Here is a 27,314-nt window from a genome sequence, read left to right on the forward strand (position 1 = left end):
AATTTCAAGGTGAAAGGTCACACAGTTCCAAAATTATATTGGAAATAACAGTCATTCCATACTGCATTCCTTTTTGCACACAATGTGTTTTAATAACATCTGGATAATATTAGTGGGGATAGAGCACCCAGGAATATTAGGACACAACAATACAAATGAGTATGATCCTGCTTTCTGGTTTTGCTATCCCAGGATGTGTTCAATGAAGTAAATAGTATTGTAACTTGGATGACAATCACACCGTGGCGTTTGAGTGCCAGTGCTCCTCAGGCCCGGTATGTTGAAGAGAAGCTAACTCCCTGCCTCACAGGTATTGTCTGAAATGCCCGACTGCCCATGTACACGCTAGCGTCTCTCATTCTACCACAGAGCAGTGCTTTCAATGAAAATGCAACTCAATTCATCCAATCTTTTTTCTTCGATAGTAGGGGCTGCACCCAATCTGTATGCAGTGCCATCAACGGCTATCACAATGTCTTGTTTTGCATTGAAATGGTTTCAGGCATTGCGCATAGGCCATCTCACTCTTTATATGTTTGAATGCTTGCTTGCACACGTGTAATGCTCTACTTTGCTTCCCAAATATTCACTTGCACTCGGTTTTTGTCAAAATGTTTGGTACAATGTTTGCATATTACTAGGCCATTCCCATGAAAGCTTTCAGTTTTTTCTTGTTGTCAGGTTCTGGGGCTTCTTAGATGCGTTTTACAAGACTTTCTTTATGCTGGACTCCGACATTGGATGTGGGGTATTTTAGGAAGACTAGTTTCCGTTGCAGGAGCTCACACTTCTTTTTCTGAGAAAAACCCCCGCTCCACACTCTCATTAGCACTTAATCAAGGGCTTGGTTGTGTTTCTCTATGCTGGAGCCGTACACCAGGAAGCCATTTTGAAAGGAGTTGACGTTTCTCATTCGGTTGAGTGTGTCTGTCATTATGCGTTGGTTTACAGACAAGGCTTTGCAAAGTCCAAATGGCACTCCAGTTTACTGGTAGACCCCAAATGGGTCAAGAAAGGCGGTGAGCGGTTTGGAGTCTGAGCGCAACAGGACTTGATGGTTGATGGTTGTAACACAGAATACTGTGGCGGGTGCCACGCAATGGAAGGAGGAGTTCTGTTATGTTCACATCCTGGTTCAGACAGAGCAAGTCTACACAGAGCCGCAGCTTTTTGTACTCTTCTTTTCCTATGAAGACGACTGGCCTAAGCCGCTCTGTGGCTTTGACAGCATCTATGCCGCCATACCTGGTTAACATAGGGAGTAGTTGCTCTAGCTCTTTTTTCACTGTCTCTGGCACTGGTCTCATCTTTTGCTTTATTGCTGTGGCCCCAGCTTTTCGTTTTATTTAGTGCACCTAGCCTTTCAATGTGCCTACTCTGGAGTTGAAGAACTTATAACGTTTGCATAGAATATCCTTTAGTCTATTGCACTTGATTGACATGGCCTGTTTGGAAGCACTGGGGCCAAGCTTAATACTGAGTTTGGCTGTGTGTGGCCACCCTAAAATGTGTCTCTGTTGGTGGTCATATGTACCTTCTATGAAGTCCTCCTGCATTTGAACTAGAGTGTGCACTTCACGTATCAGCAGCTGTGTCTCCTCTGCTTTCCTTCTTATACACTGGGCTTGACGTGTGTCTTTGGGTCAGTGGTTTTGCAGTTTTCCATTTGTTCTTGCATATGGCTTCGGGATTGTTTTTCAAGAAGCACGCGTGTTTATGGCTGCGCCGTAGGGAGTTTCAGTCGCTTTTCATGCCCAGCACTCTGCATGGTCGAGGTCTCTTGCTGTGTGTGGCATTTTCGCACACGTGTTCGCTCTTGCAAGATCATCTTCCCACTGTGTCCACGCTCAGTGGTTTAATTTCTGGGAACATCTTTTGTTTCCTTATTTTGTGCAAGGCTACCTCTTGCACACTTCGGGGCCACTGCGAGGATCTCATCCAAAGTGGGGTTCTTGGACTGCGGAAAGTTCTCTTGGATTTTGCCATGGTGCACTGCAGCGTAGTGTCAATTGTTGTCCCGAGCGGGCAGGGTCCCACCACGTCTCTATGAGCTGAGCTATAGTCATCCATACTCTCGATTGTAGAACCCCAATCTGCATCCGAGAAGATTGCCTTGAAGGCCAACGTATCTTGCTGCCTCTTCATCGTACTAGCCATTGTTTGCTGTAGAAGCCTGGAGGCTCTTGGGACCCTCTATACTCGGAGCATTCATCAGGATTGCAGCTCTCCTGCTGGGCACTTAGCATGCAGCCCTCGAGCTTCCAAGGTGTACCTCCAAAGCTGGCCTTCCATTGCTGCCATGCGATATTTGTAATTCCAGGTGTTGGCAGGAATGCAGGTTGAGCTGGCGGTTGTGGTGCCATGGCTGTAGGAATGAGATGGCTGTGTGCAGTTTTTTGTGCTCCCGCTGATGTCTGTGGTTCGCGTAATCCCATCCACTCATTGCCATTTTTGAGATACTGGTTTGTACAACATGAAGACCTAGTCTTTAGAATACGTTCTAAAGCTTATTTACGAAGTATACATCAATGAAACTAGCGTGCAGTGCAGAAATCGAAGGAGATCCCGACTAACGCTTGTCATTCCGTTCCTCAAGCGCAGGAACAATGGCCTGAGGCAGGGATACCCAATGAGCATGGGAATGTTAAAGACACCACGATATGGTAGCTCTCTTTTCTGCAAAGTTTTATGTAATCCCTTTTGCATACAAAGAAAACTTCCTCAATTTTCTATTCAAAACAAATTCACAAGATTTGTTTTAGTGCTGCTCGTCATAAACAAAATACTGCATAATGAAACCAAAGGTGACAGTGAAACAATGAGCAGTACCTTAAACGGCACAAACGTAGGCATCCCATCCTGTGTACTCGAAGGTGAAAGGGGTCGGCGTTCTTGGGAGGACCGGGTTACCCAGGCATTGACCCAGAAAGACATTTAGCTTATTATCATCAAGTTTTTAATTACTGATAAAACTGTTTCAAAGAAAGGAGTAACTCGTTTTGACAACCTATACTAATGGCGGGCTTGCTTTACGTGGTCAGGGTTGAATGCTGCTTGGAGTTGGTGGGACGGCATGACAGCAGAACAAAAGCAACAAGGGCGCAATGTCCGATGGCTTGTTTCTTTTCCCACCAGAGGTAGGATTTTAAAGTAAATTCTTCATATATGATGCGCACGAGCACACATGTAGAGTCCAGCACCCGAGTAATCAATTGCACTCTGCTTGTCTCACACGTAAATGACACAGATGTGCACGCCACGTGCAAGGTGGAAAGAGATTGCTCTTGATGCATCAGTGACTGGATGAAGTCCAGATCCTACTAGATTAAATCCATCAAATGAGATACCCGTTGACTGCCTGAACTAGCTCACAGTGTCTTCTCCACTGCTTAGGATTGGAGAACTCCTCTTGCTCAAGGGAATGGCAAAACAAAAATCGTCCCTATTGGATCACGAGGTGTCAATGACGCCGCATGTATTCACTCTCAACAAAAAAAGTTCTACAAGATGCACAAAATGGAATGTCCTCCCCCTTGTCTTAATAGAGCTATAGTGTGGGAACTAGTTCTCTGTGTGGCTGAAAACTCCCGCAATTTAACCAGATTTAGTCAGGTTTGAAAAAGGAAAATACTGTAGGTCTCAAACATAATGAAGTAGAAAGGTACAATATTACAAGAAAGGACAGCTGTTGCACATTTCTGACCCGGTGGTGGTGCTTTAGAATGAGTGTTGGGGAAGTGTGGAAAACTAAGACTGTTTGAGATGGATAGAATCCCTTTTCTAGATTACCATCCCAAGGGCGAATCAAGTTATGCTGTAGAGCAAAACAAGTGAATCTTTTCCCATGGTAATGTACCAAGAAGAGCAGAGGCACACCTTCCTGGGGGACATTGAGCAGTCCCCAGCCCACATTGGATTTGCTACAGCCATCTTTATTCCCCATTCACACAGTTTAGCACTGGGGCAAATCTGGAGATTGTTGGCGCAAGCACAACCCTCCTTGAAGATTCTCATAAGGGGTTGGGTGTGTCGTTGTGAACGCAACATAAAACAGCTGGGGTAAACCTAAGAATCTTCAGAGGAACGCTTTTGAGTTCATCACAAAGTGTTAGTTTAGTGTTTCGTTAAGAAGGTGCAGGACATGGATGTATGCATGTCAGCCAACAGTAGCATACCACTCTGATGTGTGCATTTCAATCTAAAGGAAGGATGCCTTCAAAATAGGACACTCATTTTAATATATCACTTTTGGACATCAACAAACTATGCAACTTTAACGACCCCTTCCCCAAGTGAAAACAGGCCTTTCATCACAACCAATGAGGATTCTCTGCTCCTAGGTTCCCTGCATTCCAGAAGGAGGGGTGTTGGCATTACATTACAAGTTGACATTATTCCCTTCGGCACCTTGACAATTCATTTTTACACTTCCACAGTAGCTATACTTTGTCCGTTCCCTGATGGGTTTCACATTACCTTATATCGGTGATGAGAACGAGGTGTTCACAATCTCCTTGGTGACAGTAAAAGTATGGAAAACCAACTTTAATGTTTAAATCGTTAAACGTGTGATGCTCCATTTGTGCCGTTTTAAATTTCCCATAGCCTCGATCAAGAGATTCTGACCAGTCAATCACAGTCCTGGGGTTTAAAAAAAAATAAAAAAGAATTGTTGCAATTTTATCTGTGTCACAATTCACAGAACATTTTGATTTGCTTAATCAAAACTTCTTTATTGTTATTAACTATTCCTTAAGTACAACACTTTTTAGTGTCTCGATTAGCTATCAGAATTGGGTACATCCTTTCCAATAGAGATCTTAAGCTGCTGATTTATCGACTTACCAACCAATGGTGGCTAAAATAGATCCTACAACTGGCCTTTTCTACAAAGGAAGCAGTCTTATTACTATACAAATTAATACACGTCAACACAGCATGCTTGGAATAGCAGAAGACTTCCTTGGTTCTGTCGGATGTAGGTTTTCTGTGGTGGATTTGGATTTCCTCCATTTCATTTTAAGTTTTGTGACAAATCCAGGGAATTCAGTACCTCTGCCCAAGAGGGAGCCACCCCCTTTGGGACTAGGGAGGTGAGCTCACGAAGCTTAACACCCTGGAGGGGAGAGGGCAGGCTGGATGCCACTGGGGTGACACCTCGGCCCTTAGAGGAAAGGAAATCCACAGAGATACAAGTCATGGTCTCTTATATGGGAATTAAACTGCGTGATAACTTGAAACTTCCTGTGCAAATGGCTTGTATGGTTTTTGACCCTTGGTATTCACCATCCTCGCGGGGAAAGAGAGAATAGTGGATGGTATCGACTGGAGGCAGGCAGTGCAGAAGGCTCAAGCACTGTGCTCTCCCCCATTTCACCGGCGGACACTGCAGGATCAGTGTGTTCTGAGCACACATATGCCATCAGAGGTCAGCCCTGCTGAGCCATGTTATGCTGATGAAAAATATCGAATTTAGATGGAAAAAAACAAAAAGATTGCAGCGAGCGCACCACACACACCTCTTTACTGCTAGAGTTCTCCTCATTATTCCTCCCTGATGCGCACTTGTGTGGATGGTGCTGCTGTGGGGGTATAGTTTCAGCAGAAGCCACCTGGCCATTGAAAGAGTAATGGAGATTGTACGCTCCAAAATGGCCACCACATCATAGTACTACGGAGCCACCCACAGCCAATCCCATTCACGATCATCAATCTGGATTCCAGAGGCACCGGAACTGCTCTTCTGAACACCCGTGAAGAACTGCTTGCATCTCTGGAATCTACCTCTACAGCTGTCCTCATTCTACTCGATCTCTCCTCTGATTTTGACACGGTCAACCACTCCATCCTCATAAAATAGCTCCATGATATCCTGGGTATCTCGGAGGGGGCAATGAACGGGCTGACACCCTTCCTAAAATACTGTCCATCCCAGGTTATTCTTGGTACCTTCTCCTCCCCTACCTCTTTCTCCACCTCTGGTGTTCCTCTTCACATCTTCCTTCCTTTCTTCCCTCCTCTGCTAACCCCACCAGTTGCCGAGATTGGTGACCAGGGCCCTTATGTGTCCTTTGGTGCCCTGGCTTCCCACACCCAATCACCTCATCCCGCACACAGCACTTGCCTTGGCACCGACTGGCCTATGCACTATTATTTATTGCAGCCGATTGCTCCCTAGCACTTCCTACACTGGGCACTTGGACTGGTGTTCACTCACGAGCACTGACACACCAGTACTTCACACTCCCACTCCCTCTTCCCCTCTCCTCTCCTCTCCTCTCCTCCCCCTGCACTTGCACGATCTGAGTACTCACAAGGCCTAGTAGGTCCATCTTTATCCGCCAGTGTATTAATTGTTTTTCCGTCCCATGTTCCCTCCCGGTTGCCCTGTGGGTGCTTTGAAACACAATGTACTTGTTGTATAAGCGCCTAACAAATGCACAATAAATACATAAATGGTGCCACCCCTTTGCACTGGGAGAAATAAAGAGCCAATCAGACCTGAAGAGGAGGAAAGGAAAAGCCTGCAGAGCTGCAGGAGCATAGATACCTCCTCCTGGCAGGTTTGGCAGTTAAGATGGAGCGTATGCCAGGTGCAGCAGACCCAGGCTCGCCCAAACTAACGGAACACTCACCTGCCCTGCTGGGACACAAACTGGAAACACCGATCCCATGAGACGGTTGAGTACTCAAAGCCACGTGAGAAGTGGACAAGGAGTCGATGCCAAAGTCCTGCTGGAAGTCAGTGGGAAAGGAGGGCCAGCTCCAACAGACATCGATCACTGTGGGGGAGCTAAAAGGAAGGTGCTGCATCGGCAAAACTCACCGAATATCCCTAGGAGCAACACCACCTCCCCTGGCACTTCTCCGCTCTCCACTGCCCTACACTTGTGTGATCTCAATGTCACTAGGCCTAGTAAGATTGTTGTTTTTTGTCCTCCCTTGTTTCCCCTCCCTTGCCTTGTCGCACCTTGAAACATTTCTGTATAGGCGTGTTATAAATGCAATATCATATCAACAGCAGATCAGAGGTGCACGGTGGCTCTGGAGAATCGGGAGGGTGGCAAAGCCCAGGAGGTGGTGACACCCTTCCTAAAATACTGTCCATCCCAGGTTATTCTTGGTACCTTCTCCTCCCCTACCTCTTTCTCCACCTCTGGTGTTCCTCTTCACATCTTCCTTTCTTCCCTCCTCTGCTAACCCCACAGTTGCCGAGATTGGTGACCAGGGCCCTTATGTGTCCTTTGGTGCCCTGGCTTCCCACACCCAATCACCTCATCCCGCACACAGCACTTGCCTTGGCACCGACTGGCCTATGCACTATTATTTATTGCAGCCGATTGCTCCCTAGCACTTCCTACACTGGGCACTTGGACTGGTGTTCACTCACGAGCACTGACACTCCAGTACTTCACACTCCCACTCCCTCTTCCCCTCTCCTCTCCTCTCCTCTCCTCTCCCTGCACTTGCACGCTCTGAGTACTCACAAGGCCTAGTAGGTCCATCTTTATCTGCCAGTGTATTAATTGTTTTTCCGTCCCATGTTCCCTCCCGGTTGCCCTGTGGGTGCTTTGAAACACAATGTACTTGTTGTATAAGCGCCTAACAAATGCACAATAAATACATAAATGGTGCCACCCCTTTGCACTGGGAGAAATAAAGAGCCAATCAGACCTGAAGAGGAGGAAAGGAAAAGCCTGCAGAGCTGCAGGAGCATAGATACCTCCTCCTGGCAGGTTTGGCAGTTAAGATGGAGCGTATGCCAGGTGCAGCAGACCCAGGCTCGCCCAAACTAACGGAACACTCACCTGCCCTGCTGGGACACGAACTGGAAACACCGATCCCATGAGACGGTTGAGTACTCAAAGCCACGTGAGAAGTGGACAAGGAGTCAATGCCAAAGTCCTGCTGGAAGTCAGTGGGAAAGGAGGGCCAGCTCCAACGGACATCGATCACTGTGGGGGAGCTAAAAGGAAGGTGCTGCATCGGCAAAACTCGCCGAATATCCCAAGGAGCAACACCACCTCCCCTGGCACTTCTCCGCTCTCCACTGCCCTACACTTGTGTGATCTCAATGTCACTAGGCCTAGTAAGATTGTTGTTTTTTGTCCTCCCTTGTTTCCCCTCCCTTGCCTTGTCGCACCTTGAAACATTTCTGTATAGGCGTGTTATAAATGCAATATCATATCAACAGCAGATCAGAGGTGCACGGTGGCTCTGGAGAATCGGGAGGGTGGCAAGGCCCAGCAAGACCCCCAAGGCAGGGTGAGAAGCACAATCCCAAGGTAGGGTGAGAGAAGCAAGAAGACCCCAAGGTGGGGCGATAGAGGCAAGACACCAAGGAGGGGTGAGAAAAGGAAGACCCCAAGGAGGAGTGAGAGAAGCAAGACCCCAAAGTGGGGAGAAAGAAGAAGGACTCCAAGGCGGGGTAGGAGGAACAAGATCCCAAGACAGAGTGAGAGAAACAAGATCCCAAGGTGGGGTAAGAAGAGTGAGACCCCCAAGTTGGGGAAAAGACCAAAAACTTACTAAGTGGAGAGAGCACCAGGAGCTTTCTTGGTCGGGAGTGCATGGATAAAGTTCAGAGTGAAGACAGAAGCTGGGATACCCCAAATGTGATGACAGACAAGAGGCATTTAATGTACTTACTTGAACCGTATCAAAGAGAAAGAATTTGAGAGACACCCGGGGCCCGATTCTCGGGTAGGTGCTATTTACCGAAAACTTTGGATAATGGAAGACCAACATTTTCGGTAAATAACACCTATTTCTCTTGAAGTATGTTTTAAGCAAGGATGCAGGGGGTACAAAAATGTTGTCTTGAATGGAATGTTTCCAGAAAACAAAAAATTGTTAAAGCGTCAAGGGCCGTGCAGAAACAACCACCTACAATTTCAAGTATGCGAAATGTCCCTTTGAAAGGCCATGCCCCATGTGGCGACTGCACAGCCTGTAAATTATAATTATAATTGTTCTTTTATAACACGCTTAATACCAGAGATTGGTTTCTAAGGGCGGCATCGGGATTGAAACCTGTGTTGCACTGCGTTGTCTTGCTTCCAAGACAAACGCGTTGCCATTGAGCTATCCTCCCTCAAAGAGATTAACTTCTTCTATTCAGGAAGGCAAAAAGTGGCAATTAAGAATATTTACTACGTCCAAAAACAAAAATGTCATCTAGGCCATTAAATGCCCGTGCAAGAAAATGTATCTAGGCAAAACAATGCGTCCAGCAAATGTGTGTTTTAACAAGCATCATTCTAAAATTCGCACCCAGACCCCAAATGCACCATTGGTTGCTCATTATATTAAATATGGTCATGGAGTAGAAGATGTAGTGTGGTTTGTAACTGAAAAAGTCACCACAGCTGAAGCTTTAGTAAATAAACTAAGCTATAAAGCGCAATTATGGATTTACAATTTGACAACAATACAGCGTGGACTCAATCAGCTGGAAGAATGATATTTGCTTTCATGAAATTTCATTTAATTCCATCAAGTAGGATACACTGCTCTTCATTATGATTTTGTTTAGGAGTTTCCTTTTCAATTAGTATTGATATGCACTTGTAGGATTCCTTTGTAAGATGGCCGCTCTACTAGGAATCAATATTTTGGCATGGTGAATAAGTCCCATTTTTATGTTCATTGTTGACTGGGAACTTCTAATGCATTAAATTATTTTGCGCTCACGCCGGGGTCAACTCTTACACCAGAGTAAGCATTCATCATGTAAAGAGTTCCTGGAGTGAAAAACGGAGGGCCGTGCCCATATTACAGCATTGCAGGACGCCTTTGTAAAGTAAATAAATGCCCAGATGACCAAACTCCATTCACTGCTTTCAAGGTCCAGCACGCATTTCAATTGTCCGCATACAAGAGTAGCGCTGGAGGCAATTCACGTGTTTGTTATTACAGTCCTCCTATTATTTCATGACAATAATTGGCATATTGAGTATGGCGTTTTTATGTTTTACTCTTGCAGTAAAAAAAAAAAATCCTGAATTTATCCTGCCATGCGAATGGGAGAATTCTGGTGGCATGCAGTATATGTGGTGGTGGTCACATATGTGGGTATAGGATGACTTAATTGAGTTACACTTTACAATCTACAGGTTGCGAAAAATTGTTATCTTGGACTTGAGCGAGTATAATTCGTTTTCTAAAAAATGTGTTGTTAAATAATTAATTAGCCTGATGGGAACTACTTGTAACACAGTAAAACATTTTTGAAGTTTAAAGACATGGCATAAATAGGCCTCATACGTCGAAACCGGTTGGTGGTGATGAGGACGATTGGGTCCCCCAATTAAAAAAATAAGATGAATTTAAAGAATTCTTCTTCTAGCAGATTAATTATTGTTGGTGAAGTTAGGTTGAGGATAAGGGGGGGTGGTGTGTGTGGGGTGTGTGTGTGTATATATATATATATATATATATATATATATATATATATATATATATATATATATATATATATATATATGGGATACATTACTCACCGTTATCGTATTTCTGATGCTTGTATCTACTTAGATTCCCATGCTGTGTTTAGGCTGACATCTAGTGGAAGCTGCATAGTATTACAGTTGTTTTCGAAAAGGGACGTCGACAGAGCGTGCCGGTAATACTATCCCTGGTGTGACGTCCACTGTACCCACAGCCCTTCACGCGTCGAGGACCCTCAGATTGTTATTTTTCTGACATGAGGTAGCATGAAGTGTAGCGTGAGTACAGTTGTATCCAAGCAGATACGTATCAGACAAGCTCATTAGCATCCATGTGCCTTCTCTCCGAGGGGAGGAAGGGTAGGCTCATGTGAATCTAAGCAGATACAAGCACAAGCATCAGAAATACGATAACGGTGAGTAATGTATCCCTTCTGAGGCTTGTGGAATCTGCTTGGAACACATGCTGTGCATAGATTAGCAAGCAGTGTTAGAAGAAAGTGGTGGGGTGTGAGAAGGTTCATGGGCGAACACATGTCTTAAAACCGCTTGTCCCACCTGTGTATCTGTCTTGGAATGAGCGTCAATGCAGTAATGCTGAGTGAAAGCCGCCAGGTGGCCCTTTAAAGAGTTGAATACTAACCCTGCATCTAGCAAGTGGAGCATATAAATTAGAATGTGGGAAGGAGTACATTCTATGGGGTTAATTTGTTTAGAATGGCACCAAATTACAAATCTCCTCCACTTGTCAAAATAACAGTGCCATTCTTGCATCCTTCAGGATATCCATACATCTCTGTGGCAGATTAAGATGGAACGCACTACCCACTGACATCAGAACAAAACAGAAAACTCACTCTTGGCTTTCCGCAAAAAACTCAAAACTTCCCTCTTCACCTAAACCCTCCGATTGCCTTGCTCTTCCTTATGCCTGTAATATATGCTGTTTTCTGTCCTTCTTATGTAACTAAGAAATCTGTCTGTGACAAGCGCCACAATATCTCTCATGCGTGTATTGTAATATGTTTGTGTTGCTTCTCATATTTTTCTGTAACCAAAAAGTCTGTCTGTAACAAGCGCCACGATGACCCTGGGCTGCTGCGCGATCTACATATTCGAATAAATAAAGATGTCCAAACTCTATAACTTCAGGAGCCATGCTGCCAAGTTCATTGAGTGAGGTTGAGGGTGCACTGTTAGTCCCCCGTGCTGAGTGGGCAGATTGTACGGGCACGGGAGTTTGATGGGATCGCACATCGCGAGTTTGCGCAGATGTGGATACCAGGGTTGTCTTGCCCACATAGGAGCAACTAGGATGAGCGTCATCTGTTCCTTGTGGATCTTGTTTACCACCTTCCCCAAGAGAGGAGTTGGGGGAAAAGCGCAAGCACATTTCCCTGACCAGTTTATCCATAGGGCGTTCCTCTTGGAGCATGGCTGGGGGAACCTGGACGGGAAGTCTGGGCATTGACTGTTTTTGCTTGTAGCGAACAAGTTATTGTGGGGAAACCCCATTGAGAGAAGAGGTGTTCTATGACCCCTGCGTGTAGTTGGCACTCGTGCTCTTCTGGTAGGGGATCTCTGCTCAATGAGTCTGCCAGAGAGTTGAGTTCCCCTGGAACGTGCTGTGACGATAGGAATATCTTCCGTTTGAGTGCACATTTCCAGATTTGTTGCGCAAGCTTGGACAGATTTGGAGAACGTGTGCCCCCCTGTTTGTTGATGTAAAGCATTGCTGTAGTGCTGTCTGTCTGTTCGCTAGGTGAGACTCGAACGCCTGAAGGGCTTTGAATACTGCCAGTAGTTCTAGCAGATTGATGTGGTTCTGTGCTGCCGCATGAGACCACAGACCCTGAGCTGTGTGGTGAAGGTAATGAGCCCTCCACCGAGCGAGTGAGGCGTCCGTTGTGACAATCGCTTGTACTTCCCGTCAACAGATTTTCTCTTGGCCACCAGCGAAGATTTTGTACTAGTGTTGGCGAAACGACCACTAGATCGTCTCACTGACCACTTGCCTGAGACCACTGTTTCGCCAACCACTCCTGCATGGGTCGCATGTGCAGGCTCGCGTGAGGAACCAGGTAAACGCAAGATGCCATCATGCCTAGCAAACGCATAGCTTTGCGCACCCTTATCTGGCGGCCGGCCTGATAATGTGGTATTTGCAGTAACATGTTTTGGACTCTTTCTTCCGACGTAAAGACCAACTCCTCTTGAGTGTTTATGACAGCTCCTAGGAACTTCTTGGTTGTGCCTGGCACTAGGCTTGATTTTTTCTTGTTGATGGAAAAGCCCAATTGGAAAAGTAGGTTGATAGTTCTCTGAATGATTAGCCTGCAAATTAAGGTAGACTCCCCTGTAATCAGTCAGTCATCCAGGTAAGGGTACACTGAGATTGCCTCCCTGCGCAGGTATGCTGCCACCTCTGCCAGTATTTGTATTTGTTTATTATATGTATCGTGCACCGAACCGTGAGGTAACTGGGCGCTTGAGAAACTTGTAGGTTACATACAGTAAATGCAGGCATATATAAGACAACATAATGATAACAGTAAAGTAACCTGGTTACAGGTGGGTCGGTCAGATAGGAAGCATAGAGACAGGTGTGATGAGCACAAGATGAGCCAAATCTTAGTCAGACAAATGTTAGTCAGACAATGGTGCGTAAGCATGAAGTAGGCTTATTAATTGAGTGACTTACTGCTCGGCTAGCTTTTTATGTTGGCTTTGAAGGTGAGGAAGGGGGGTTCTTGTTTGAAGGGGATGGGAATGGAGTTCCAGCTTTTGGCAGCATGAACTGGGAAACTGGCGCCTCCCGCTGTTTTTAGATTGAATCTAGGTACTATCAAGTTGAGAGAATGAGCAGATCTGGTAGTGCGAGTAGGTTGGTGTTTGCAGATTTTGTCAACCAGATATTTCGGGGCAGAGTTTGTTAGACATTTGTGCGTAATGGCCAGGGTATGTAATGTGATTCTATCACGGATGGGTAACCAGTTGACGTCAGGTCTATGAGAGGAGATGTGGCAGGATCTGGGGAGGCTGAGGGCTGCTCTCAGAGAGTTGTTCTGAAGTACCTGGAGTTTGTTTAGGTTATGTTCAGAGGAGGCCAGGAAGAGTGCATTGCAATAATCGAGTTTGGATAGTGCAAGTGCTCTAGTCTAGCCAGCGTTAGGCAGCTGCTTGTGTATAGGTAGGCTTTACAACTGTAGATCAGTTTGTTGGTGTGGGCACTGAGGGACGTGTAGTATTGCATGCTACATCTGGTGATGATGTAGCAAGGAATCCAATCTAGAAGTAGAATGTGGGGATGGAATGGAGGGGACAGTGGAGCTGGCGGTTGGAGTATATAAAAGACTTGCCTAATGCCGCTCCGTTCATATCCCTTTATATATTAATATTATATGTAAACAATAACTAAATAAAATTTTCTTTTATAGAATATTGTAATGTATGTAATGTATTGCCCCATGCTTCACATGGCGACAAGGATCTTTGGTTTGACCAAGCCAAGGATCTAATGCAGCTGAGCAACATCGGTGAGAAGAGAACGAAGCAACCAGTACCGTGCAACCAGACTGTAACCAGTTGCCCAGCGAGGACCCGCCGATTAAAAAAAAAGATTCAGAAAGTAAAACGTAGACTTACGAACACTGTTACGGGCCTATTCAGTTAATGTACTACGCGCACGCCCGCATCTAATGAAGTTTTGACGCGCGCCGCATTAGAGTAAAAGACCCGCATAAAACGTCTTGTGCGTCGATTGCGTGCGGCCATTTTCTGCATAAACAAATTGTTGCCATAGCAACAGCCGCATAGGGAACCAATACGCGTGTTAGTCTGACACGCTTGGAGCAGAGAAACACTACGCTGCATTGCGTAACGAGCGGCAACAGAATTAATATATTCACCCCCACATTCTGGATCAATATCATGTGTTTATACACGCGGAAGCAAAGGCAAACACGAGGAATGAGGATTACCAGATAAATTCCTCCTCGTCACAGTAAAAAAAAAAAAAAAAAAGGGGGAAGGAAAACACACATGATACTATAATACACAAAGTGACTGTGAAATGTTAAAACACCAAATATAAAACATTTTCAACAACCACCATACAACAGGATTGAAAAGTGCACAGACACAGAAGTCATAGATTGGAGTGGAGCAGGGGACCACCCCCATACTGAAAATATGTCTATGCAAGGCGTTCAACCACCAGCTATCTTTCTGCCAGAAGTTGGTGAACCGAACCGACCTTGGAAAAGGTGGTTAAAGTCTTTTGAACATTATGCCACTGTAGTGTGTGGCACCAAGTGCAGTGTAGAGAGAAAAAAGTCACTTCTCTTACATTGCTTGGGCCCAGCTGGCCAGGAGAAATATGAAGATTTACCAGATCTGCCAGATGAAGGGGATATGAACGAATATGAAAAATGTATTGCAAAATTGAACAGACATTATGAAAAGAAGCTAAGCACTGTTCTGGAGGGATACAAATTCGGAAAGAGGTCACAAGAAATGGGCGAAAGTGTTGAACAGTACATAACTGCCCTAAGAAAAATGGCTAAGAATTGTAAATTCGGACACCAACTGAAAGAAAGATTGAGGGATCAATTTATGTTGGAATGTGGCAGTACCAAGATTAGAGAGAGATTGTGGACAGAAGATGATCCAAATCTTGATGTAGTGTTACGGATTGCAAAAGAAGTAGAACACATGGAGAATTGTGTAAAGACACTAGAAGACAGAGTAAAAAGCACCACACTGAAAACAGAAGCTACTGTCAATGTTATTCAAACTGCACAGGCAATCAGTGGAAGCAATCACAATTCAGCTGTGACGCAGAAAGAAGAGTTTATACCACATGGTGCATTCAGGTATAATGGAGATATGTGAAGTCGTGGATATGGATGTGGATACAATGGATACAATCGAGGACGCTTCACAACTACTCGTAGACCTCAATTCAGTCAAAGAGGCAGAGGAAGGAAGTGTGACAGCCCAACACACTGGGCCAACAGTCCGGAATGTCCCACCATTCATTTAATATGTAGGAACTGCAATGGAAAGGGCCAAGTGTTGCAGGATAGATAAGAGCAGCATGAAATGGATTGGTGATGAAAGAAATGAGGAAGGAGAAGAATGTGTTTTTGCCATCAGTGATAATGAAAATGAAGTATAATTAGAAAGTCCTAAGACCATTAGCATGATAAACAGCAATCCAGTCAGAATGATGACAGATTCTGGAGCGAAATACACATTGTTACCAGAAGCAATTTGGAAAAAGATAGTCCCAAAGTGGCTAAATGAACTGGACATTAAACCCATTACCTATGGAGGAGCAAAAATTGATATCATAGGTTGGCTCAGGGCCACAATGGCATTCAAAGATAGGATTATGACTGGAAAAGTTTATGTGTCAAAAAGAGGTGCATCACCACTTCTCAGTTCGTCACACCAGGCATGGCTCAAGGTACGACTAGATGCAAGTGCAGAAGAATCTGTATATGTTGTAGAATCAATGGAGACAGATACAGAAAGAATAAAAAAGGAAGTATTCAGAGATGGGATAGGATCTGTGAAGGGAATCACTCACCGTATAAAAGTTAAAGAAAAGTGTAAACCAGTTTGCCAAAAACGGAGAAGTGTTCCTTTGGCCATGAGGGAGGATGTAAAGAAGGAACTAAAAAAGCTAGAAGAACAAGGAATACTCGAAAGAATTGATGCTGCAGAATGGGTATCGCCACTAGTTATAGTGAGAAAGAGCTCAGGAAAAGTCAGGATGTGTATTGGTTTGAGAGAGTTGAACAAATGTATTATCCCACAGAGACACCCATTGGCAAATATCCATGAAATACTATCAACCATGGGATCAGCTAATGTATTTTCGACACTAGATCTTACGTCTGCATACCATCAAGTTCTATTGCATAAAGACTCAAGACACTTAACTGTATTCATTACACCGGAGGGATTGTATCAGTACCGAAGGATGCCGTTTGGTCTCATCTCGGCGGCCTCAGTATTTCAAAAAATTATGCACCACATATTTGATGGTGACGAAGGTATAATATTTTTTCAAGACGACATACTTGTATATGCAGATAATCAGCAAGAGCATGATAAAAGACTAGAGAAAGTATTAAGGAAACTACACAACGTGGGCATGACTCTTAGCAAAGAAAGGTCAAGAATTGATAGAAAAGAAATGGAATATTTAGGCCATGTCATATCAAAAGAAGGTATTGCACCCAGACCAGAACTGATGTCAGCAATAGAGGAAATGGCCACTCCTAGTAACAAAGAACAACTGAGGACATTTTTAGGTATGGCCGAATACTATTCAAAGTATGTGAGGAAATTTGCTGACCACACAGCCGTGTTGAGAGATCTCACTAAGCTCAACAAAAAGTTTGAATGGAATGAAGAGTGTGAAAAAGAATTTAAGTACATTAAGAAATCTTTGGGAACAGCACCGGCTTTAAAGAACTATGTACGAGGAAGACGTACAATGATTACAACAGATGCTAGAAATGTTGGTTTGGGGGCAGTGTTAAAACAAGTACATGAAGGGGAAGAGAAAATAATAGCATTTGCTTTGTGTCTACTAAAAGGAGCAGAAAAGGCATATGCAACAATAGAAAAGGAAGCATTAGCTATTGTATGGGCGGTTAATACATTTAGAAGTTTTGTGTGGGGAACAAGTTTTGAGGTACATACTGATCATAGGCCACTTATTGAAGTATTCACGACTAAAGGATTAGATAAAGTATCAGGAAGAATAAGGTGATGGTTTCCAGGATACAAGAATTTGATATAGTGATAAAATACATTCCCGGTGTAAAGAACTACGCTGCAGATTGCCTGTACAGATAGACGAATATTCAAGAAGAGGGTGAAGAGGTAGAACAACAACAACAAGAAATCATTTGTGCGCTTCAAGATATGGCCATTTCCAAGGATGAATGGTTAGAAGAAATGAGCAAGGATAGAAAAATTAAGTTTGCCATGGAAAATATCAACAGAAAAACTGTTCCTATGAGTAAAGTTTAAGAAGATGAAATCAAAGAGTTTTGGAGTGTCAGAGATGAACTAAGTTGTTAGAATGAATATTTAATGAGGGGAGACAGACTGATTCCACTAGAGGGGATCAGAGAGAAGATAATAGAATTAGGACATGAAGGACATCAAGGAATCTCCAAAACAAAGAACAGGATAAGAAATACATATTGGTAGCCAGGCTGTGATGCACAAATTGAAAGGAGCGTTAGGAACTGTATCATTTGCAACAAATCTGACAAGAGTTGTATGAGTGAGAAATATCCTATGGTGATGACTGATATACCGAATAGACCGTGGAAGAAAGTGGGTATTGACATTGTTGGCCCAGTGTGGAGTGATGGGTACCAAACATTTTGTCTTGTAGTGATTGATATGCTGACTAGATGGGCAGAAGTAAAGATGCTGTCAAATGTTACGACCAAGAACATCATTAATTTTCTAGAAGAGGTATGTAGTCGTGAAGGTTATCCTGAAGAGATTTTGTCCGACAATGGTTCTCAATTTAAATCCAGAGAAATTGAAGTGTATTTAAAAGGAAAGTCCATTACCCATACCACCAGTACTATATATCACCCACAGATGAATGGTGTTGTGGAAAGATATAACAGAATACTCAAGGATGCGATTAGGTGGGCGTGGGCGAATGGAAAAAATTGGATGGAAGTGGTAAGAATGACTGTTGTAGCACACAGGTTTACGCCACATAGTATGACTAGAGTTTCACCTTTTGAGTTAAGTAGAGGCAGGAAAGCAACCACAAAGTTATTTCCAGGATGGATGAGTGATGTACTTGGGATGAAAGTGTCGATTAGTGATGTTCAAGCTAATATCAGGAAGAGGCAAAGTAATAACAATGCATGGCATGATAATAGAACTTTCAAGGTCAATAAGAAGCCCTATATAGGATGTTATGTGAGGATTAAACTACCAGAGGCATTGAGGGTAAAAGGAAGCAAGTGGTCGAGTCCTATTAAAGTAATTGAAGTCTTCAAGCATGCTGTGAGAACGATTGATGGGAGAGTGTGGAACAACGGTCGATTATGGTAATGTCTAATGATGGTAAGGTTAAAGATGTGGAAAGTGTGGCTGTAGATGGGAATATGATGAGTAACATTTTATCCTTACCAAATCCAACACATAGATCGGTTACAGCACAATCTACAAGATCGAGGTTTGGAAGAAATGATCGCAGACCAAGTCACCTAAAAGACTTTAGTGAATGAGGAAGATCTTGTGTAAGAAGAGGGATGTGTGGTATTGCATGCTACATCTGGTGATGATGTAGCAAGGAATCCAATCTAGAAGTAGAATGCAGGGATGGAATGGAGAGGACAGTGGAGCTGGCGGTTAGAGTATCTGAAGGACTCGCCTAATGCCGCTCTGTTCATATCCCCATATATATTAATATTATATGTAAACAATAACTAAATAAAATATTCTTTTATACAATATTGTAATGTATGTAATGTATTGCCCCATACTTCAGGACGCTAGGCTATTTACCTGTTTTTTGAGAGAGAGGGTTGAATCAAGGTATACCCCCAGCGTTTTATATTTCTCTGGAAACCTTTATAGTGTTGCCATCAATGACATAGGAAGAGTAGCTGGTGTCGAGCTTGTTCAGGCGTGCCGGAGTACCCATGATCATCAGCTCCGTCTTGTCGTCATTGAGGCAGAGACTGTTGGTGGCCATCCAGGCCTGGATTTCGAGGTAGATAGTGTTCATTAGTTTGGAATCCTGGTCGTAGCAGCCAGTGAGGGAGATGAGGACTTGGGTGTCATCTGCATAGTTTGTGTAGATGACACCCAAGTGGTCCAGGCGGTCGAAGAGTAGCTTCGTGAATATATTGTAAAGTGTGGGTGACAAACAGGAACCCTGAGGGACGCCACAGAGTGTCAGTGTGGGGTCAGCTGAGGCTGAAGGGGAGAAGACTCTGGTGGTCCTGTTGGAAAAAAGGGATTTAATCCAGTCGGGGGCATTCGTGGAGAATGCTGCCGCTGTGATCAGGTGTTTGGTAAGGATTTGATGGTCGACGAGGTTGAAGGTGGCGGATAGGTCTAGGAGAAGGAGGATTGATAACTTACCCTTGTCCTTCACCTCATCCATTTGGATCTTTAGATCTAGGAGGGCTGTCTCAGTTCCATGTCTGGGTCTGAAACCTGATTGTCTGAGACCAAGGAGCTCATTATCCTCAAGGTGCTTCTCAATCCAGAATTTTTAGAAGGAATGGGACAGTGGTGATGGGCCTATAATTGATGAGGACATTTGGGTCGAGGTTGTTTTTTTTTTTTAAAGTGGCATAACCGACACTTCCTTAAGGTTGTTGGGTACTTGGTTGGAGGCGAAAGAAGAGTTTATTAGCGCAGTGAAGAAAGTGGCAAGGTCTTTGGCACCTTCTTTAATCACAGTGGCTGGGCAAATGTCGGCTTGAGGCAATGAGAGGGTTTCCGGCTTTTTATAATCTCCTCCACTTCCTTCTGGGTTACTTGAGATAAGCTGAAGGGAGTGGATGGATGTGGGGTTCTTTGGGTCAGGGGAATGCTGGGCATTGCCAGTGAGGTTTGCCTTTTTAGTATTGATCTTATTTTGGAGCAGGGTGATTTTATCTGCGTATGCTTGCTGGATTTTGCTGCACCATTCAGAGTCTTTGATGCAGTCTTTTGTGGGCGGTGCAGGGGATTCAAGCTCTTTTAGGATACTGAAAAGTTCCTTAGTACTGGATTTAGCATTCTGGATTCTAGAATTATAGGTTTCTTTTTTGGCCGAGAGGATAGACTCTTTGTAGATAGAAGAGGCTGATGTGAATGCAGTTTTGTTGTTGATAGTCGGGAATTTGACCCAGATGGATTCGGCTGCTCTTTTTATGTTTCTAAGGCTTTTGAGTTCGGGGGTGAACCATTTGTTAAGGTAAGCCTGGGGCTTGGCTTTTCTGAGTTTAAGAGGGGCTGCGATATCAAGAGCCGATTTGAAAGTGTTATTGTATAGGTCGACCAGGTTAGGCGGGTCAAGGTTACTAAATTTGTTCTCATTAAGGATGTCGTTAATGAGAGGCTGGAGGCGGTCTATGGTTATGTTGCGACAATTTCTGGATAGCGAAGGAGGTGCTAGCATGGCCCAGGGATGGTGAATAGAATAAGGTGGTGGTCTGACCATGCTACGGGTTCATTTTGGGTAATGGAGATGGAGCAATTTAGGTCAGCGACCCAGTCCAGCGTTCTACTTTTGGAGTGGCTGGGTGCTGTGATATAAAGCCCAGGTTAGAGATGGAATTGTCCACAGCTAGGGCGTGAGGATCGTTAGGGTCTAGGAGGCCAAGGTTCATATCGCCTAGGAGGATGGTTTGTGATCCGAGTTTAATATGCATCGAAACAAGGTTCAGGATATTCTCAAAGGAGGGAGAGGGGCCAGGAGGTTGATAGATAAGATGCAAGAGTATAGTTTGGGTGGGTGCGAGGGTTAGCTTCACGGATAAGGGTTCTGCATACGGGAGGCTTGCGGATGGGATAGCTCTGGGGGCTAGTTGAGTTTTGGCAATGAAGGCCACTCCTCCGCCTTTGCCTGTGGTTCTGTCTACCCTGCTGATGGTATAGCCTTCAGGTAGGGCAAGGGAGAGTGCATGACCAGATGCCTGGTGTAGCCAGGCTTCTGTGACAGCCAGGAAGTCTAGGCTGTTTGCGACAATGAGGTCAGCGATCTCAGGGGCATGGGCCACAAGGGAGTGCGCGTTTATAAGGGCTCCTTTGATACTAGGAGGTTGAGGTACGGTGCTGGGAGAAGTCATGGTTTTGAAAGGGGAACGAGGGGTTATTTTATGCAAGGTAGAGGTACAGTTTTGGGATTTGGGTAGTGGATTTTTGGAGTGGCCTTGTGTTTGAGGAATCAAGAGCCTAATCTTTGGTTCCTAGAGTGGACCGAGAGAGGGATGAGAGTCGTTGGTGGTGTGGCAAAGCGATGTAACCATTCGAGCGGGCCCAGTGGCTCACTAGAAGCAGTGTTTAAGGGCGCTATGTTGGTTGGTTGGTTTGAGGTGGGGTGGAGGAGGGAGGGGTATTGGATGGCAAAGCGGGGTGGCTTAGTGCATTAGTGGGAGCAATGAGGCTAGGGCCAATGTGGCTCTGTGGAAAGAGGACATGGTAACAGTAGGTTGGGTTAAGATTAGCCCAAAAGATAAATTGCACACAGTAGGCTGCTTTAGATTTAGCCCAACAGGTAAATTGCACACAGTAGGCTGCTTTAAAATTAGCTCAACAGATAAATTGCACAGAGTAGGCTACTTTAAAATTAGCCCAACAGATAAATTGCACACAGTAGGCTGCTTTAGATTTAGCCCAACAGATACATTGCACACAGTAGGCTGCTTTAAAAGTAGCCCAAAAGATAAATTGCACACAGTAGGCTGCTTTAGAATTAGCCCAAAAGATACATTGCACACAGTAGGATGCTTTAGAATTAGCCCAAAAGTTAAATTGCACACAGTAGGCTGCTTTAGATTTAGCCCAACAGATAAATTGCACACAGTAGGCAGCTTTAAAATTAGCCCAAAAGATAAATTGCACACAGTAGGCTGCTTTAGATTTAGCCCAACAGATACATTGCACACAGTAGGCTGCTTTAGAATTAGCCCAAAAGATAAAATGCACACAATAGGCTGCTTTCAAATTAGCACAAGGTGTAAAATGCAAATAGGTTGGTTTAAAGTTAGCAGGATTGGTCAGGTCTTATACAGTGCACTAAGATGATGTGCTGTTGGCTGCTTTACTAGAAGCCAGATGCACTCGGAGGCGATGGGAAGTACTGCTTGGTTTCTCTAGGCAGTTGTTAGGCGGTTCGTGGCGAGGTAGAAGTGGATATAATGATCAGCATAGCGTCATCAATAATACCATTGTTTGGGCTATGCTTGAACGGTGGAAAGTTGGTACGTCGACTAGATGTTGCTGATTATGGAGCACATGTTTGGATTGAGGGTTGATGTTGCGGGGAGAAAGTTCAGTAAGTTAGATACTATCTATATGAGGAGACTGTTGAATACTCGCATTGTAGAAAGGACTTGGCGGTAAGCGGTGCTCACCGGCGAACAACGCTAAACAAGGCCTTTTTCTCATGGCCTCCTGCAAGTGGCCGGCTTCCTTCCGCCTGCCAGCGGATGTGCTCGCACTAAATGGTTGCTTAGGGACAAAGTGGAGCCTCGATGTGAGGCCACGTTGCGCTGGCCATATTGGGGTCGGGCCCAACTCCGCCAGGCGAAAAACAGCTTATCGTCAGCTGCGGCAAAGACAATGAAGCAGATTTGCGGGAGCAGCAGGTTCTTACCACAATGTAGTAGGAATAGGTCCACTGACCAAGGGTGCAGGCCCTGATCCTTTGTGATACCCTTGGAGCAGATGCTATTCCGAAGGGTAGCACTTTGAATTGGTAGTGCTGGTTTGCCATCTTGAAACGCAAGAATCTTTTGTGCTCTGGGAACATTGAAAAATGAAAATAGGCATCTTTCATATCCAGTGTTGCCATGTAATCCTTTTTTAGTAAAGGGATTACCTCTTGTAGTATAGTCATGCAGAACTTTTGTGGCTTGACATATTTGTTTGCAGGGCGCATATCTAATACTGGGCGCATTGTTAGATCTTTCTTTAGCACAAGGAAGTAAGTTGAATAAATACCTTTGTTTACCTGGTTGGCCGGGACGACTTTGATGGCGTCCTTTAGTAGAAGTGTGGCGATTTCCTCGAGGAGGATGCGCTGGTGTTCCTTCGAATGGGTCTTTTGTCGTGGGGGGTGGTTCTGGGGTTGTTCGAGGAGCTCTATACAATATCCGGCAATTATGGTGGACAGCACCCATCTGTCTGTGGTGATTTCCTCCCATGCGTGGGTGAAGCTGGATATGCGCCCTCCTACTGGAGAGGCATAAGAGGGTACCTGGAGCAGATAGTCACTGCTTTCGAGGTGGGGTGCCTCCCCGGGAGGAGTTGCCCCTACCGCGACCGCGGGATCTGCGCGGTCCTATAGGGTAATTTGCGGGATCTGCGCAGTCCTCTAGGGTAATTCTGGGAGGACTGACCCTGATTGTTTCCCTGGGCAGTACATTGGCTCTTGTTATAGCTGGAACCGCTTTGTGAATTTTGGCCATGTGAGCGATGAAACTTCCTGTTTCCCCTCTGGCCAGTAGGTTTATTGGTCAGTTGGCCCAATGACTTGAGAGTATCGTATTCTTCTTTGGCTGTCTTTAAGGCGTCCTCTACAGACTTGCCAAAGAGCACAATGAGCTCAACGGGCAAGGGTAGCTTGCGTCTCTGGTTTAAAACCTGATTGGCGCAACCAAGCGTGACACTTGATAATTGTCCCTTCTGCTATTATCCTGCCTGCATTGTCCGTGGCGTCAAGATTGGTTTTTAATAAGCAGCTTGACACTGCCTTGCCTTCAGCAGCCGCCTGGGCAAGCGGAGACTTAAGTGGTTCCGGGGCTGATGACAGTAAAGCCGAGACCTCATCCTATTTGTGGCAGTTGTAGCTAGCCAACAAGGTAGAATTGTTAGCAATCCAGGTCTGGAATGCCGCGGAGGAAGCCACCTTTCTGCCATTGTGTAAAGTCTCTTGCTTTCCTTGTCAGGCGGGACCTCAGAGGAAGCAAGGGGTTACCAGTCCTTTCCCTTGTTGTAGTAACAACTAATGAATCAGGCTTCAGTTGCCCTCTGATATACAACGGGTCAGAAGGGGCAGGTCTAAACAGTTTCTCTATCCAAGGGTTCACTGCCCATGTAAGATTAGGGGTCTCCAGCGATGTCTGTATTTTTCGCTGATTGAACTTGAGGAGAGGGATAAACTGAGTAACTCATATCTCCTAAGATTTCGTCTACGAAATCTTTATCTTGTTCTTCCTGAGTAGCTATCTGAAAATGCTCTGCCACCTTGACAAGCACTTAATTTTGCAGGGGTTGATTGTCAATGGGCGAGTGCATGACCAGGGGGTCCTGATTAACAGGAGAGTCCATGACATACATATGTGTCTCAGGGCCAACCTCAGGGTCCTCATCCCCATAATAAGGGTCTGCTGTATCATCCCCTTAATAAGGGTCTGCTGCCTCTTGAATGGAGAGGTCTTCATGATCGGAGTCCAGGTCATAAAGGTCAATGACTGTGCCATGCACTGGATTCTCGGGGCGAGACCTCTTATCAGGGTGTTGAGCATGGATCTGCGACCGAGAGGGTGCTGTAGTGGGGGGATGGAGTGGAAGCTTCTGAAATAGTGAGGGTCCTTTTCATAGAAGTTGGCCATGAAGGACATCCTCCTCATGACTGTCTATATCCTCAGCCGACCATTGGGCAGAACTAGGGATGACCAATGGTTGAGAAGAGAGCCCTAAATCTTCAGGTATGGGAGGAAGTAAAGTAGAAGGAGGAGCCTTCTTTTTCAGGGTGGAAGACAGAGAATCATGAGATACAGGTTCTTTACTCTTCTGAGTGGGCCTAGCATCCTGAGATTTCTCCCTATGAGGGGTCTTAGAGCACTTTTTCTTGCACTCCCTCTCTTTACCCTGGCCCCCTGAAGTGGGTTTCTTGACTAAGGGGCCAAACCTGACTGTATGGGGTTTTGAACCTGAGTCGAAGCAGAACGTCGAATTTCGGGTGCGAGCTGAACCGGAGCCTTGTCTGCGGACAATCGGCCACTGGTAGGAGTTTTTCGTACGACAGCTGTACTTTCCTTCGACAGCCGCGGCCTGCCATGTGGTGATCTCGATCGAGAATGCCCAGAGAACATAGATTCAACGGACCTCTACCTAGAAGTTGTGCGCTGCCGTCTGCTCAACACGTGTGTCGTGTCACGGCCGTGGGTTGTGTGTTTAGTGAAGGATGAAGTGATAGCACTTCCGCCACCGGATGTTGTCCCCATAACAAGGCCGCCGGCCTGTCCTCTCAGGTTGGGCCTGAGCTTGGGTAACCGGAGTAACCCTGTCACCTTTGCCATCAGATCCCGCAGCATTGCTGCCGTCGCTGAAGGCACCCTCTACTTCCATGGCCTCGAGTTGCCTGGCATAGTGGGTCCAGCATTTAGTAGATCGATCTTTGGGCTTGAAGAGTTTGTGCGCTCAACAAGAACCCTCGACGTGGTCTTGCGGGAGACACAGGTGACACACAAGGTGTTTATCGACCCACAGAAATTTCCTATTTCCTATTGCACTTTGGGCAAAATGTAATGGGGGTCCTGTCCATAACGGAATGACACGGCAGCTAGGCGAATGTGGTGTAAGAAAAGGGACATGTGCATTCTAAAATGACCTCCCTCCTCTTTCCCTACTGTGTGGGCCGAAGTCCCGAGCGGCCTTCCAAGGCCGAAACGGATCCGTCGCGGGAGTCTTTCGATGGTTGTTTTTTCATTCACCGGCATCTGGTGTTTCGATAGTCAGTGATATAAAGGATAGTAAAAAGAAACTATCGGTAATTGGATCAAAGTAAACTGCTATAAGCCGAAAGGGGAACTCCCCTATAAGCGTCCGTCTAAGATGGCAGAAAAAAACAATCTGAGGTCTGAGGGACCTCAATGCGTGAAGGACCATGGGTACAGTGGACGTCACACTAGGGATAGTATTATTGGCACGCCCTGTCGACGTTAGGGGTGTCACGGTATTAGTTCTATGACGGTACAATAACCTTCTTGCCAAATGACGGTATATCATGGTTATCGCGGTATAGCAGGTGGAGTTAACTAATCTTAACAAATATTTTCTAAAAGGTCATAAATTGTCAGATTTATCATCACAAACAAAACCATGCACCCAGGGCCAGAATTGGGCTTTTCAACATACTTTCCACTGAAATGCCACCCCTTGCTTGCACCAAACACAAACGAATGTGTGGAGAGGAGGGGGAGGTGGGGCCCTGCTGCGACTGGCAAAGCAAACTGAATAGCTTTTCTTAAGTGGTCATTTAGGCTTTTAGCTCCCCCACTGGCTACTGGTGAAGATGAACATGTTGCCAAATTGATAATCTGCATGCCACAGATCAATGGAGTCTGATGGTAGTATACGCTTGTGCGCATACACACACACACACGCACACACACTCTCTCTTTACGTTACAGCCTTTAGTTTACTTCTGGGCCAAAAGGTGTTCAGTAATCACGGACATGTTACCCTTTGGTATGGCAGCAAGGAATACCCACAGAGATGATTAAATTTCGCAGTGTGACTTATTATATGTAAATTCAATGATAGAACCAGGGAAATCCACCATTGTCATATGTTTAGAAAACATTATCCATTATAAATATATAAACCCCAAAGCCGCAAACCCAAAGTCCCGGGAGGATAGCTCAGCGGCAACGTGCGTGCCTTGGAAGCAAGACGACACGAAGCAACACAGGTTCGATCCCTGGGTCCGCGCTTAGAAACCTCTGGGTGTTTAAGCATGTTATAAATAAGCAACTAAGACAAAAACAATTACACAACAAAATAAACAAAACCAATTTCTTTAACAGCGCCTCGATGCCCTGGGGCTGTGTGAGCTTTAAAAAAAAAAATGTAAATAAAAAAAAGTAAACCCCTTTCCTTCTTGGCACTGTATTTATTCTTCCTATTGCTAACATGTTGATTTTGTGTCAGGCACGTGTAGTTTATGGAATGGCATTAAAAACTGCTCAAACTGAAACTACTTGGCAGACGACACATCCAACAGTGCAAGACCAAGACTGCGCAGAACTTGCTTACTGCAGCCTTTCCAAATCAGATTGAAAAGCACACTTAACGGTATACCTGTATAAACAATGTGACGGTTATTATTGTTCAATTAAGTGGTTCACGGTATCTTTAACGTTA

At 45.0% G+C, this 27,314-nt stretch overlaps 1 protein-coding gene across 1 annotated transcript in view; it reads right to left on the reverse strand.

Moving 5' to 3' along the window:
- Positions 1-27,314, reverse strand: part of SNAPC3 (small nuclear RNA activating complex polypeptide 3) — a 382,446-nt gene that overhangs the window by 14,344 nt on the left and 340,788 nt on the right. Inside the window, exon 7 of the mRNA XM_069626051.1 lies at positions 4,477-4,641. Coding sequence (XP_069482152.1) covers positions 4,477-4,641 — 165 coding nt within the window. The remainder of the gene's footprint in view (positions 1-4,476; positions 4,642-27,314) is intronic.

The sequence above is a fragment of the Ambystoma mexicanum genome, chromosome 6p (genome assembly GCF_040938575.1).
Source record: "Ambystoma mexicanum isolate Mex_15411 chromosome 6p, UKY_AmexF1_1, whole genome shotgun sequence".
In the NCBI taxonomy this organism is placed as follows: Eukaryota; Metazoa; Chordata; class Amphibia; order Caudata; family Ambystomatidae; genus Ambystoma; species Ambystoma mexicanum.